We start from the raw sequence: 15,636 nt of genomic DNA on the forward strand, positions 1-15,636 counted from the left end.
ATTTCATTCTTATTGCTCACCATTTTTATCTTCTGGTGTTTGGTAGAAACCAGCATGTCCCACTGATGTATGGTCGGTCTTCCCAGAATTATATTATATTTTGAAGGGAAATCGGCCACCATGAACCTAACCCGTTCTGATCTGAACGCTTCCTTTGTTCCCAAGGTTAATCTGAGATCAATGTAGCCTTTAGGAGGTGTATGCTCTCCATTAAAGGCTACCAGCGTCGTTTTGCAAGGTTTGAGGTCCTCTTCATCCAGGTTCATCTTTTTGAAAGCGTCCCAGAGTATGATGTCGGCGCAACTCCCTGCATCCACAAAAATCTTCTGAACCCGGCAATTCACTAGGGTCCCAGCAATGACCAGTCCATCAACATGACCTGGCAACACGCCACGCATGTTCTCTTTGGTAAAGTACAAAAGAGGAGGGTCTGGCTTGGTTGGGTCTTCTTTAAACTTGGGACGATCTCGAATAGAGAGTACCTCTTTCAGGTATTTTCTTCTAGCACTTACAGTATCTCCTCCTCCCTCCAAGGCTCCACTAATTACATTACAATCAAACTCCACTTCTAGGAATTCGTCATAGTTGGGATCATTTTTCCGATTCCTATCCTGTTTGTTCTTCTTTTCAGGAACGAGACTTTTGCTCCGATTTCTGTTTCCCAACTTGCTTTTGTTGTTTATGGAACCTTGGGTTTTTATCACGTATTGACGTAGCCTTCCATCTCGAACAAACTTCTCCACCGCATGTCGGAGATCCCAGCATTGATCAGTAGTATGTCCCGGTCCGTCATGGAATGCGCAGTACTTTGATTTGTCCAAACCTCCTCTGTCGAATATGGGCTGGGGTCGTTCCACCTTCTTCATCTTCGTGAGTGCCACTTCCCTCCAGATTTGCGAGCGCGACGCATTCAAAGGTGTATACTTGTCATATCTCCCAACCCGATCCCTCATGTTCGGGATTCGGGGGCGTTGATCTTTGTTCTTACTGTCAACTCGTTCTTTCCCCTTTTGAGGTGGGCTCCTTCTTCTTGGGCTTAACCTTTTGCCCTCATCGGATTGCGCATTTGCAATCTCCATTTGCTCTAGTTCGAGATATTTCTTCGAACGAGTTCTGAATTCCTCCAACGTCCTTACTGGGTCTTTATAGACCGACTTGGCTAGTCTGGATGCACCATCCAGACCCGCCACAATAAGGTGAACATGGACATTCTCTTGCATCCCTGGGACCTGCAATGCAGCATCCTTGAACCGATTAAGATATTTCTGGAGGGTATCTCCGGGTTGCTGTCGTATCTTTCCGAGAGCGAACTCGGACTTCGGATGCTTTTTGCTAGTTGCAAAGTTCAAGAGGAACTTCTGTCCGAATTCTTCAAATGACCCGATGGAATTAGCAGGAAGGGTTGAAAACCATGCCTGCGCTGCTCCAGTCAGTGTTATGGCAAATATCCGGGATATGAGAGGTTCATCAATTCCTCGGATGTACATATCTGTGTCGAAAGCATCTATATGGACCTACAGATCCTGGCTCCCATCGTACTTTGGCAGACGTGCCGAGTCAAAATCCTTCAGGAAGACGGCGTTTAGTATTTCACCAGTAAAGGGGCTGTTGTTGTACTGCCCCCTGCTGTACTTCCTTCTATACCCGCCGGGTTCTACCCGACCTCGAATATCTTGAGCGTTCTGTGCAGGAAGAATTCTAACTCGGTCCTCCTGACCATCAACTTGCGCCTGATGGTTTTGAGCATTTTGGCCATTAACAGCCTGGTTTCCCTGATTCGGGTTTGCAGCGTTCACAAGATTGGGCCTATTATGATCTTCTGTATTGGTAACTCGGTTTGGAAGAACCACGTTCCGAGCTCCTTCACGGCCATTAACAAGTTGGCCGTCAGCTTCAGTTTCTCCTGGTCCAGTCAAGCGTGTTAAACGCTGCTCTAGATCTCGCATTCCTCTGTTATTCTCCTCCCGTATAGCTCTGAAATCTTGCTGTCGTTGTAAGTTATTACGGTTCTCCATCTCCGTTATTCGTTCCATGACTGCAGCGAACGCGTTGTTGGCCAACCGAGTATCCGGATCAGCCGATTGAGCGATACGCGCAGCCAGATCTCCAGGATGCTGGGAAGGGTTGGTTCTTGTTGGAGCTACGTTCGCCCCAGCCCCCTATCTCGACGCGCCGGAGTGGAAGCGGTATCTGAGACATCGTCTTCGACCTGGACGTGGTCGTAATCCACGTTATTTCCAATCTGGTTCGGAGGCTGGTTTACCTCTTCCAGGACTGGATCCAATGGTTGATTCCGGTTCGGGGGTGGCTGCTGGCTACTGCTCCTCGTCTGAATTGCCATTCCTTATCCGATTTGGTGGGAACTTCAAATTCAAAGAAGAATTCCCCACAGACGGCGCCAATGTTCTGTCCTTGAAACAGAGATGTCTAGCCCAATAGGCTAGTACGTTGATATTGGATCTAGTGCCCTCTCCAAGGTATCTATGGAGGAGATACCCTTGAGTCAAGCAGATCACTGTGCACAAAATACTATAACAGCGTTAGCCAATGGGATGTGTGTGTGCGCACAGTGACAACATAACAGTAAGAGAGAGAGAGCCTACGTACCTTTAGGGTTTACCTTTGTATTTATAGAGGTTACCTGTGGGTAGTGTGGATGGGCCTTTGGTTCCTCTGATGAGGGTCCAGGCCTGATAGCTATGCTGTCGTATTAGGATTAGTATCCTTATTGGATATCTATCCTTTATTGGTATCAATCCATATCTTGGATTGCCCCTTGTTGGGCTTGCTACTTAATGAGCTCATTATACGGGTCCATAACAGTTAATTTTCTTGAGATTATGTTTGGTTGATTATAAAATATTATTGGAATATGAATTGAGGTTAATTATGTTCCAAAAAATTATCAAATAATCTTATCATATGAGATTATCAAAATACCACCCATTTGGTGGTATTTTAGGATAGAATTTTTCTTCATAAACATGAATCCAGGGAATCCGACTTCCCAGAAATTTTTTTACAATTCTTGTGCCAAACGTGGGTAAATCGAATTCTCAATCTCGCTTTCCTATAATTTTAAAAATTTTCCTTTTACCAAACACCACTAAGAAACTTGTCTCCATAATAATAATAATAAGAAACTAAAAAACTTTGAAAGCCCACATGCCTCGGAAGAACTGGGTAATCAGAAATGGGCTCAACAGTCTCTCCCAATCCTAAGCACTCCCTCGTTCAAAGCCCATTAAACTTTTTTAGAGACTCCTTTAGCCCAATTTGTTTTTCCTATTTTCTTTCCTCTGCTTTATCTTTTAACACAGAAAAGTGAAGAGTTAAGATTACTCCATAAAAATAAGGAAGAAGGGTTTGGTGTTTGTTTCATTAATCAAAGAAAGTAAGGTTTCTCCAACTTTCAAATTCCAATTACCTTTTTGGCTCTTAATTAATCAATATTATTATTTAATTATCATTATGTATTTGCATAGTGAGAATGAGTGCAAGTAGTGATATAGCAGAGGTTATGTGGAAGGAAATTGAGTCTACACACTCAGGTTCATTTCTTTCTCTTTACACAACCCTAACCCATTTTTAATTAATTTACTTGCAATTGACCCAAATTTCCCCTTTTTAATTTTCATGTCACAGTGAATGATGATCAACTTTGGATGTAAGTCAATTTATTATTCCCTTTGTGTTTTTCTTTTTCAAAACATGTCATATGTTGTGTTTAATGTTGTATCATTTGGTTCCCGAAACCCAGTTTACATTTCTTATTTGGAAAGAACTTCGAGGGAGCGAGTAGGATAGTGGATCAAAGAGGTGTCAAGAGGATTTCTGGTCAGCCTAGTGGAAGGTTTATCTTTCAGGTTTATTTTTTTTACACCAATCTTGCATTTGCATCTTAACCTTTGATTCCTCATTCATTCAACCATTTCAGGATCCATTTTAGAAATTTGGTTAAAAATACTTGGTAGGAAGAGATTTGCACCCTTCTACCCCGCTCGAATCAAATTTGTTGAGTAATTGATGAACATGTGGAGAAATCTAAAACAAAAAAAGGAATTTGGATAAAAATTGGACTTGATCTGTAACAAATTTTAGAAATACTTGCAGCTAAATGTTTGCTAAAAAGATCTTGGTATCTAGTATTCCAAATTTGAATTAAAAAGAAAAGAAAAGATTTGTAGGCTTTGCATGACAATTTTGAGAATATAAGGACTCATTCATGTGTTTGATTCAAATTGTGTATTTATTCTCCACTTGTTTGTTTAGGTTACAGGGGAATCCCGGAGAAAAGACCAGTATATGTGTTTTGCAGAGAACTTTTGCTCCTGTTATTCTTTCTTCTATGACGTTGTGAACAGAGGAGAACAACTTTGTGTAAGGCCTGATACTTTCTCATCCATTATTTTATTATCTTCAGTTGATAATAATCATTCATATTATTCTAGTGCTGAAGTATACAGTGTGCATTGTGCGTGTGTTACAGTGTAAACATCAAATAGCTGCAAGAGTTGCTGCATCAATGAGATCTTATATTGAAGTTAATGTGTCTGACGAGGAGCTAGCTTTATTGCTATCCAAAATATAGCCCTTGCTTCTCTCTCTCTTTTTTCTTTTCCGGTAAGAAAATATTGCCCTTGCTCTGTAGAATAAAAATTTAAATATAGAATTTTATGAGGACAAGGAACAACACATTTAGATTAAGTTAACTTCGATGGTCACAGGGAACTTTTTCTTAGATAAAGAACACTTTATTCTTAAAAAGTACGTTTAGATGTGCTAATGAGAAAAAAGATGAAGCACCAAAAGCCGTTTGTAATAGATTCTCTAATAAAAAGCACGAAGCTATTATTTTTTACTTAAGAGAAACATTTGCAGTTGGTTTTTCCAATTGAATGAACATTGTTTGAATGTTTTCTTGGGAAAAATTATTGAATTTTAGCCTAAATATAAACAATAAAATGTAGGATCAACTTACTCGGATTTAATAATAAGTCTTATACTTAAAATCTTAACCGTTGATCAGACTTATATCTAATAACTTGCTTGATTAATAAATTAAAGTCGTTAGATACAAGTGAAATCAACAGCTCACGTCCTTCCCCAAATAATAATACAAAAGTTTTAATAATGTTATGAAATATAAATGTAGTAGATATTAAAATAAAATAGTTTTGAAAGAGATATTGAGAATCTAATCATGCATGGTATACTTTTTTCGGTAATTGTTGACAAAAGCTAGTGTGGTGAGTTCTCGTAAGTTCTTGATTTGTTATGTCTGTTTCTTAGAAAACTTTTAATTTCTTTTACCATTAACGGTTATCTACTTAGCTAATTACCTTTAATTTTTTTTCTTAATCATTTGTGGCTATAAACCTTGCACATTGTCTATCAAAATGCATAATGCATAATGTAGCTAATTATCTTAGCTTCTACAACTTTTAATTGCGCATTTGCAATCTCCATTTGCTCTAGTTCAAGATATTTCTTCGAACGAGTTCTAAACTCCTCCAATGTCTTTACTGGGTCCTTATAGACCGACTTGGCGAGTCTGGATCCACCATCCAGACATGCGACAATGAGGTGGACGTGGACATTCTCTTGCAACCCTGGGACCTGCAATGCAGCGTCCTTGAACCGGTTAAGGTATTTTTGGAGGGTTTCTCCATGTTGCTGTCGTATCTTTCCAAGAGCGAACTCGAACTTTGGATGCTTCTTGCTGGTTGCAAAGTTCAATAGGAACTTATGTCCGAATTCCTCAAAGGATCCGATGGAATTAGCAGGTAGGGTTGAGAACCATGCCTGTGCTGCCCCAGTTAATGTTACAGCAAATATTCGGGATATAAGAGGTTCATCAATTCCCCGAATATACATGTCCGTGTCAAAGGCATCTATGTGCACCTGCGGATCCTGGCTCCCATCATATTTCGGTAAACGTGCCGAGTCAAAGTCCTCTGGCAAGACAGCGTTTAATATTTCAGTAGTGAATGGGTTGTTATTATACTGCCCCTGCTGTACTTCCTCCTATATCCGCCAGGTTCTACTCGCCCTCGGATGTTTTGAGGATCCTGTTGATACTGAGCTCTAACCCGGTCCTCCTGACCGTCAGCATGTGCTTGATGGTTTTGTGCATCTTGGCCATCAGCGACCTGGTATCCCTGGTTTACCAGGTTACCAGGGTTTTCTGCATGAGGAACTTGGTATGATTGAACCGAGTTCCTAGGTCCTTCTCGACCATAGGCAGGCTGGCCTTCGACATTGGCTATTCCTGACGTCGTCCGCCGTGTTAATCGCCGCTCCAGGTCTTGCATCCCTCTGTTGTTTTCCTCTCGAATAGCCCTGAAATCTTGTTGCCGTTGCAAGTTAGTACGGGTTTCCAGCGCTGCTATTCGTTCCATAATTGCGTTTAACGCGTTGTTGGCCAACCGAGTATCCGGATCAGCCGATTGAGCAATGCGCGCAGCCAGATCGCCAGGATGCTGGGTAGGGTTGCTCCTTATTGGAGCTACGTTCACTGCAGCTCCCCCATTTCGACGTACCGGTGTCGAAGCAGTGTCTGAAACATCGTCTTCGACCTGGACGTGGTCGTAATCCACGTTGTTTCCGATCTGATTGTGAGGCTGATTTATCTCCTCAATGACTGGATCCAACGGCTGATTCTGGTTTGGGGGTGGCTGCTGGCTACTGCTCCTCGTTTGGATTTCCATCCCTTGTCAGATTTGGTGGGAACTTCAGATTCAAATCCAAAGAAAAGAATTCCCTCAGACGGCGCCAATGTTCTGTCCTTGAGACAGAGATGTCTAGCCCAGCTAGGCTAGTACGTTAATATTGGATCTGATGCCCTCTCCAAGGTATCTATGAGGGAGATACCCTTGAGTCAAGGAGATCACTGTGCACAGAATACTATAACGGCGTTAGCCAATGGGGTGTGTGTGTGCACAGTGACAACATAACAATAAGAGAGAGAATGTGTGTACCTTTAGGGTTTGCCCTTGTATTTATAGAGGTTACCTGTAGGTAGTGTGGATGGGCCTTTGGTTCCTACGATGATGGTCCAGCCCTGATAGCTATGCTGTCACATTAAGATTAGTATGATTGATTAGCATCAATCCATATCTTGAATTGCCCCTTGTTGGACTTGCTACTTAATGGGCCCATTATACGGGTCCATAACAATTTGCATAGTGAGAATGAGTGCAAGTAGTGATATAGCAGAGGTTATGTGGAAGGAAAAATTGAGTCTACACACTCAGGTTCATTTTTTTTTCTCTTTGTAGCTACAACCCCAACCCATTTTTAATTAATTTACTTACAATTGACCCAAATTTCCCCTTTTAATTTTCATGTCACAGTGAGTGAATGATGATCAACTTTGGATGTAAGTCAATTTATTATTCCCTTTTGTGTTTTTCTTTTTCAAAACATGTCATATGTTGTTCTTAACGTTGTATCATTTGGTTCCCAAAACCCAGTTTGCATTTCTTATTTGGAAAGAACTTTGAGGGAGCGAGTAGGATAGTGGATCAAAGAGGTGTCAAGAGGATTTCTGGTCAGCCTAGTGGAAGGTTTATCTTTCAGGTTTGTTTTTTTACACCAATCGTACATTTGCATCTTAACCTTTGATTCCTCCTTCATGAATCAACCATTTCAGGATCCATTTTAGACCCAGGTGGATATTAATTCAAAATTAGAAATTTGGTTAAAAGTACTTGGTAGGAAGAGATTTGCACTCGAATCGAATTTGTTGAGTAATTGATTAACCTGCGGAGAAATCTAAAACAAAATAAGAAATTTGAATAAAAATTGGACTTGATCTGTAACAAATTTTAGAAATACATGCAGCTAAATGTTTGCTATAAAGATCTTGGTATCTAGTATTCGAAATTTGAATTAAAAAGAAAAGAAAAGATTTGTAGGCTTTGCATAACAATTTTGAGAATATAAGGAATCATTCATGTGTTTGATTCAAATTTTGTATTTATTCTCCACTTTTTTAGGTTACGGGAGAATCCCGGAGGAAAGACCAGTATATGTGTTTTGCAGAGAATTTTTGCTCCTGGTATTCTTTCTTCTATACAACTTTGTGTAAGGCCATATTTTATTATCTTCAGTTGATTATAAACATTCATATTATTCTAGTGCTGAAGTATACAGTGTGCATTGTGCGTGTGTTACAGTGTAAACATCAAATAGCTGCAAGACTTGCTGCATCAAATAGCTTTATTGCTATCCAAAATATAGCCCTTGCTTCTTCTCTCTCTCTTTTTTCTTTTCCGGTAAGAAAATATTGTCCTTGCTCTGTAGAATAAAAATTTAAATATAGAATTTTATGAGGACAAGGAACAACACATTTAGATTAAGTTAACTTTGATGGTCACGCGGGATGTGCTAATGAGAAAAAGTACGTTTAGATGTGCTAATGAGAAAAAAGCTGAAGCACCAAAAGCCGTTTGTAATAGATTCTCTAATAAAAAGTATTATGCTTAAATACTTTTGTAAGAGAAACATTTGCAGTTGGTTTTTCCAACGAACTGAACATTGTTTGAATGTTTTCTTGGGAAAAATTATTGAATTTTAGCCTAAATATAAACAATAAAATGTAGGAACAACTTACTCGGACTTAATAATAAGTCTTATGCTTAAAATCTTAACCGTTGATCAGACTTATATCTAATAACTTGCTTGATTAATAAATTAAAGCCGTTAAATACAAGTGAAATAAACGACGAAGATCCTTCCCCAGATAATAATATAAAAGTTTTAATAATGTTATGAAATATAAATGTAGAAGATATTAAAATAAAATAGTTTTGAAAGAGATATTGAGAATCTAATCATGCATGGTATATTTTTTTTTTTGGTAATTGTTGATGACAACGCTAGTGTGGTTAGTTCTCGTAAGTTCCTGATTTGTTATCTGTTTCTCAGAAAACTTTTAATTTCTTTTACCATTAACGGTTATCTACCTAGCTCATTACCTTTAATTTATTTTTTCTTAATCATTTCTGGCTATAAACCTTGCACATTGTCTATCAAAATGCATAATTGTTGGAGATTATATGTAACAGTATTTGAATTCTTTGTAACGTATATTGTTTTGAATTCAATTCTTTGTAACCGTAGGTTTGAATTCTTTGTAACGTATATTGTTTGAATTCTTTGTTACCGTAGGACTGTTTAGATAGAGTATTTATTTGTTTTAGTCTGTTACGTTGTTACCATTTATTGTATGTTCGCCTATTTGAAGGCTACCAATGAATGAGATAAACATACAGTTGAAATATCAAGTTTATCTTGGTATCAGAGCAATCCTATTATACACGTTTCCGCATTCCCTTTCAGTGCGAAAGCTGGTTCATTTAACATGGCACCAGGTTGTGGCAGCAAGTCCAAAACAACTGATCGTAGTTCGCCATTTTACTTGGCTGGATCCGACAGTCCAGGTCTCTTGTTAACGACTGTCATGCTGCGTGGTGAGGCCAACTATGACAACTGGGCCAAGCTCATGAAAAACGCATTGAAGGCGAAAAACAAATTGGGTTTTGTGACCGGTTCAGTCAAGAAACCAGGAGAGGATGATGCCGAAGAGTGGCGCGCTTGGGAGATGTGCAATTCGATGCTCAATGGTTGGATTCACAACACCATTGATGCAAAACTTCAACCATTCATCAAGTGCTTTGATGACGTCAAGGACTTATGGAATGACCTAGAGGAAAGGTATGCAGTGCAAAACTTTCCAAGACAGTATCAACTGAAATCCAGTTTAGCCAATATCAAGCAACATGGAGATAGCGTTGGTGATTATTACACCAAACTCAGGGCTGTATGGGACGATCTGGAAGGCAGCAAAACTCGCAAGTCTTGTGATTGTGGTGATAAGTGTGCCATTGCCAAAGCAATCGAGGAGGAGCAAGAGCATGATCGCGTTTATCAATTTTTGATGGGGCTGGATGAATCTACATTTGGTAATCTGAGATCCCATATCCTCAACACTTCTCCTCTTCCTAGTGTCAACAAAGTGTACGCAATTGTCACTCAAGAGGAGACCCATCGTAGTATTTCTCGCGTTCAAGATGAGAGGAGTCAGGTAGTGGGATACTCAGCCCAAACCGATTCCATGAAGCAGTCAGACACATCCATGCAGCAGCGGATGGTTCCTAACAAACCACAAGACAGAATACCTTGCCCTCATTGTGGCAGGACCAATCACGACCCTTCCAAATGCTGGAACGTTCATGGTTTTCCACCAAGCAGGAGTGCTGGTCGCAGACGAGGAAGGGGAGGACATTCGGCAGGACGTTATACGCATGCTTATGCGACGTTTGCAATGGATGCCTCACACCCAGTTGCTGCTAACTCTCTTCCTCCAGACGTCTCCCATTCTGCCTCTTCTCAAGTTGCTGCACACTTCGTTTTGACCCCAGAAATTGTGAACAAACTGTTAACATTGGTAGACCAGCCTCAGTCACATGAAAAATCATCTGGTAAGCGTATTCATTCTCAATGGCTCATTGATAGTGGGGCCTCACGTCATATGACAGGCACTTTGGCTTTATTAGCTGACATTACACCTATTCCCCCTCTATCTGTGACTCTACCAAATGGTTCTATTACTTATGCTGCAAAACAAGGCTCGATGGTGTTTAATACAAACTTCAACTTGTCAAATGTTTTATATGTGCCTAACTTACGCTGCAATCTCATCTCTGTTTCCCAATTGCTTCACTCCAAGAGCAGTAGTGTTACATTTACTGATAAAAAGTGCATTTTGCAGGACCAAGTGCTGAAGAGGGAGATTGGTTTGGGTGAACTTCATGAAGGAGTCTATGTGTTTCAGCCTTCATGTGCTTCAGCTTCGGCAGTTCAAGCAGGAGAGTCAATTGACTTGTGGCACAACAGGCTAGGCCATGCATCCTATGATATCTTATCTCTGGTTCCGGAATTTAAAGCTTTGCAAAATAAAGTAGTATGTAAGGCATGTGAAGTTTGTCATCGTGCCAAGCAAACTAGATCAATGTTTCCTATAAGTTTTTCTCGCAGCAAAGAATGTTTTGATTTAATCCATTGTGACACTTGGGGTCCTTATCAAAATTCTTCTTCTTCTGGTGCACGTTATTTCTTAACTGTGGTGGATGACTATAGTAGGCATGTATGGGTTTTTATGTTGGCCGATAAAAGTGAAACTTATGATCGGATGTGCAAATTTCTTGCTATGGTTCTGAACCAATTTGGTAAAACCGTAAAAATAATAAGGTCTGATAATGGTACTGAGTTCAAATCTAATAACATGGTGAAACTCTTGAATGAAAAAGGTATTTTGCAACAAACAACTTGTGTTTATACGCCTGAACAGAATGGGAGAGTCGAAAGGAGGCATAGACACATCCTTAATGTATCACGTGCCTTACTGTTTCATGCAAATCTCCCTGTTGATTTTTGGGAGGAGAGTATTCTTGCTGCTGTTCATATAATTAATAAAACACCTACAAGAGTTCTCCAAGGAAGGTCACCACATGAAGAATTGCATGGAGTTAAACCAGATTATACATACTTGCACACGTTCGGTTGTCTGTCATTTGCTAATACAAGACCGAAACCAACTGACAAGTTTGCTCCACGTTTCATCAGATATACAATAGGGCAGAAAGGTTGGAGATTGTTTGATATAGAAGCGCAACAAAGCTTTGTGTCCAGGGATGTAAAATTTTTTGAAAATATTTTTCCTTTTCGCGAAGCTCCAGTACAATCTGTTTCTGCACCAAATTCTCGTGTGCCTACAGAGCCAAATTACTTTGACAAAGGCCAAATTGTCCATGACGGTTCTGCGCATCAAATGACAGCCCAACGCCTAGTGGATCATGTGTTCCTCTGGACGATAGGGGGAGTGTTTCGCTGGAAGCAACACCAACTAACGAAGTTGCCGCTAGGGAGTCCTCCTTACTAGAAAGAAGTTCGAGTTCTAGTGATGCATCAACCCAACAGCAGTTGCTGGAAGAAAATCTGCGTCAAACAGTCACACGCCAGCACTGTAACAGGAAGCAACCATCTTATTTGCAGGACTATGCATGTCAAGTAGCTGAAACACACACTCTTTCATCTCTCCCTACTCAAACCAATGTCACCTCAGGTACTCGGTATCCTATGTGCAATTATCTTAGCCTCACTAACTTTTCTAAGCAACATCAAGATTTTGTTGCAGCTATTGACACAGGTCATGAACCACGTACATTTCAAGATGCTATGAGAGACTCCCGATGGGTGGAAGCAATGAGGGCTGAAATCACAGCCTTAGAAGACAACCATACATGGTGCCTCACGGATTTACCTCCAGGGAAGCGTGCTCTTCCAAGCAAGTGGGTGTTTAAAATAAAATATCGTTCTGATGGAACGGTGGAATGGTATAAGGCAAGATTGGTGATTGCAGGTAATTATCAGATTGCCGGAGAAGATTATAGTGAGACTTATGCACCAGTGGCAAAGATGGTGAGTGTACGTACATTGCTTGCAGTGGCTGCAGGAAGAAGCTGGGAGTTGCACCAGCTTGATGTTCATAACGCATTCTTGAATGGAGAAATAAGTGAGGAAGTTTACATGAGATTCCCCCTGGATTCAGTACTGGGTCTAAGCATAAAGTATGTCGTCTTACAAAGTCATTGTATGGTTTGCGCCAATCACCCCGATTCCAAACTCAGCAGTTCGTTGACGGCATATGGATTTGTTCAATCAAAAGCTGATTACACGCTCTTTACTATGCAAAAAGGGGAGGTGTCTCTTGCACTTTTAGTTTATGTCGACGACATCGTCTTAACAGGTAATAATTCAAATGCTTGTCTTGCAGTCAAGGAGTATCTGAATCAGTGTTTTAAAATAAAAGACCTGGGTAGTCTAAAATATTTTTTGGGTATTGAAATTGCCCGCAGCAAGAAAGGAATATTTTTATGTCAGCGTAAGTATGCCCTGGATATTCTTTCTGATTCCGGGCTCAGTGGATGTAAACCGGCGATTTCCCCCATAGAACAAAATCATCGTCTTGCCTTGGATGACGGACCAGTATATGAGAACCCTGAACGGTATAGAAGACTCATTGGTAAGTTGATTTACCTCACTATCACAAGACCCGACCTGAGCTATGTTGTTCATATCCTTTCTCAATTCATGCATTCACCGCGCCTAGCTCATTATGAGGCTGTTCTCCGGGTTATTCGATATGTAAAGAGAGATCCTGGTCAAGGACTTCTCCTCAAATCGGATTGTGACCTAAAAATTTATGCCTATTGTGATTCGGATTGGGCTTCATGTCCTCTTACCAGACGATCTCTCACTGGTTTCTTTATTATGTTGGGTTCTTCACCCGTATCCTGGAAGACCAAGAAACAAGTAACTGTGTCTCGCACTTCTGCAGAAGCAGAGTATAGATCAATGGCTGCAGCTACAGCAGAGATTGTGTGGCTCAAGTCGTTTCTCACCTCTCTTGGGGTCCCTCACTCAAGTCTTATGGAATTGTTTTGTGATAACCAAGTTGCTTTACACATTGCAGCGAATCCGGTGTTTCACGAGCGTACCAAGCATATTGAGTTAGATTGCCACTTTGTACGTGAAATATTCTAGCCAAGCATATTACAACAGCTCATGTGCCTTCTCGTTCCCAACTTGCTGATTTGTTTACTAAAGCCTTGGGACAACGCGAGCTTCTTAGTTTTCTTCCCAAGTTGGGCATTTCATCCTTACATACTCCAACTTGAGGGGGAGTGTTGGAGATTATATGTAACAGTATTTGAATTCTTTGTAACGTATATTGTTTTGAATTCAATTCTTTGTAACCGTAGGTTTGAATTCTTTGTAACGTATATTGTTTGAATTCTTTGTAACCGTAGGACTGTTTAGATAGAGTATTTATTTGTTTTAGTCTGTTACGTTGTTACCATTTATTGTAATAATTTATTTGAAAGGATCTAAATTTAGCATTTCTTTACCATATAGAAAGATAAAAAGACTGTAGGAACGGATGAGGTAGTCTCATAGTAGATTTTTGGGTGCTATGATGCGCCGAGTAGCGTAAAAGATAATAAATATGTTGGATAATAATTATTAAAACATACAAATAAAACTGTTAACTTCAGAATCCAACATCTGCTAAGATAATATCTGCATTTTATTACAAGGTCCTAACCTTGCAATTGAAGTCAATAAGAAATTAACGGATACCAGCAAAGTATGCTAAAGGACCAACAATAGCACCGTTGGTGTAAGTTGCAGGTTCGGAATGACTGTAATCATTGCGATCATCTGTGAATCCATCATTTTGGTTTGGACCTCCAACTATGGCTCCAACCAATATGTTGGGATTAGGATTCATTGAATAATAAAATGGTTGGAAACCTTCGTCACAGCCTATGGTTTGTGGATGAGTTGCTATTGAAGGCAAGGAAGATCCTCTGTGGTGAATTTTCTTGGGAAAGTTGGGACCATAACCTACCATGTAGGACAGTCTTAATGGGTTTTCTCCTAATATGTAGTCTACCTGAAATTTTACAAATAAATTTTGTTAACAAATGAATATGCAGAAGAGAAGAGAATATTGAATGTACAAATGTTGAAATAACGAGAGTTACCTGTCTTTTTGCAATGCTCCTTAAGGTATTTGGAGTGACAAGGACATTGCCACAGTTAAATGTCTGCTTTGTAGCTGACATATACTTGGAATAGGTTGTAAGTAAGAATGTTATAGATGTCACATACTGAAGGTTGTTGTCAGGAAGCTTGAACATGAGCCCCCCTGCACATAAATAGAAGTAATGCATAAAATAGCGTCCTTCTTAATACTTTCGGAGCCCTTCAAAGTATATTTGACTGAATATGAAAAAATTTGTCATATTTAACAGTTCCATGCCATCATTCCCCATTCTTGGAATTATTTGTAAAATATCCCTTAATAAGAATACTTCAAAGTTCAAAGGTAGAACAAAAGTACATGAGAATCCAGAATTGTACTTTTGAACGTGTGATTCACTAAGTTTTAGGTAGATTTTGGATATTAATAATCATGAGGTATATATCTTTGAAACTCAAATTCATGATGTTCCCTTTACCTGGTGTATATTGTGTACTTGAAGAGCCAGAGTTGGGCACTATCTTGCAAATGAAATTCTCAGCTTCTTGCTTGAATTGATCAAAGTTGTTGTCACTGTTTAGCAATGCTCTCTGCAGTAACAATTAAAAGGAATAATAGAAACCCAATGAGTTAAAACAAACTTCAGGCTTAATCTTCACATTTTTTCATTGCTGGCACATGAACAACTTACCCTTGAGAGAAGAACATATGCACCGGCAAATTTGTTGTCCCAGCTGAAGACATCTGGTTGATCATTAGATCCCATGGACTTGACCAAATTATAGTAGGAAACAGCATTTGTTGCTCTGAAAAGCCATGCAGCTCCCCACAATAGCTCATCCTGAAAATACATAAAGCATATTAAAATAACACATTAATAGTAGCACAAAAAAGTTGGTAAACAGTAGCAACAAACAACAAAATGGCTTTACCTTAAAACCAGAATATGAGCAGTAAAATGGGCAAACTGCAGATCCTAATGAATCACTGTAAGAACCTTGATACTGCAAAGCAAATTCATA

The 15,636-nt window shown here is 39.7% G+C and overlaps 2 protein-coding genes across 2 annotated transcripts; one reads left to right on the forward strand and one right to left on the reverse strand.

Moving 5' to 3' along the window:
* Nucleotides 1-3,319: 3,319 nt before the first annotated feature.
* LOC133311638 (uncharacterized) lies at nucleotides 3,320-7,371 on the forward strand. Its single transcript, XM_061512711.1, has 7 exons — nucleotides 3,320-3,394; nucleotides 3,486-3,551; nucleotides 3,646-3,667; nucleotides 3,761-3,866; nucleotides 4,273-4,380; nucleotides 4,490-4,623; nucleotides 7,356-7,371. Coding segments are annotated over exons 1-6 (405 nt in total). The 5' UTR covers nucleotides 3,320-3,393; the 3' UTR covers nucleotides 4,592-4,623; nucleotides 7,356-7,371.
* Nucleotides 7,372-14,197: 6,826 nt separating this feature from the next.
* Nucleotides 14,198-15,630, reverse strand: LOC133311637 (endoglucanase 9-like; the record flags this gene model as incomplete). Its single annotated transcript, XM_061512709.1, has 5 exons — nucleotides 14,198-14,524; nucleotides 14,616-14,779; nucleotides 15,093-15,204; nucleotides 15,306-15,455; nucleotides 15,547-15,630. Coding segments are annotated over 5 exons (837 nt in total), but the record flags the coding sequence as incomplete, so codon positions are not given.
* Between the last annotated feature and the right edge of the window lie 6 nt (nucleotides 15,631-15,636).

Source organism: Gastrolobium bilobum, unplaced genomic scaffold, assembly GCF_033153095.1.
Source record: "Gastrolobium bilobum isolate Gb01-03AN ecotype WA unplaced genomic scaffold, APGP_CSIRO_Gbil_v1 utg34828, whole genome shotgun sequence".
NCBI lineage: Eukaryota > Viridiplantae > Streptophyta > Magnoliopsida > Fabales > Fabaceae > Gastrolobium > Gastrolobium bilobum.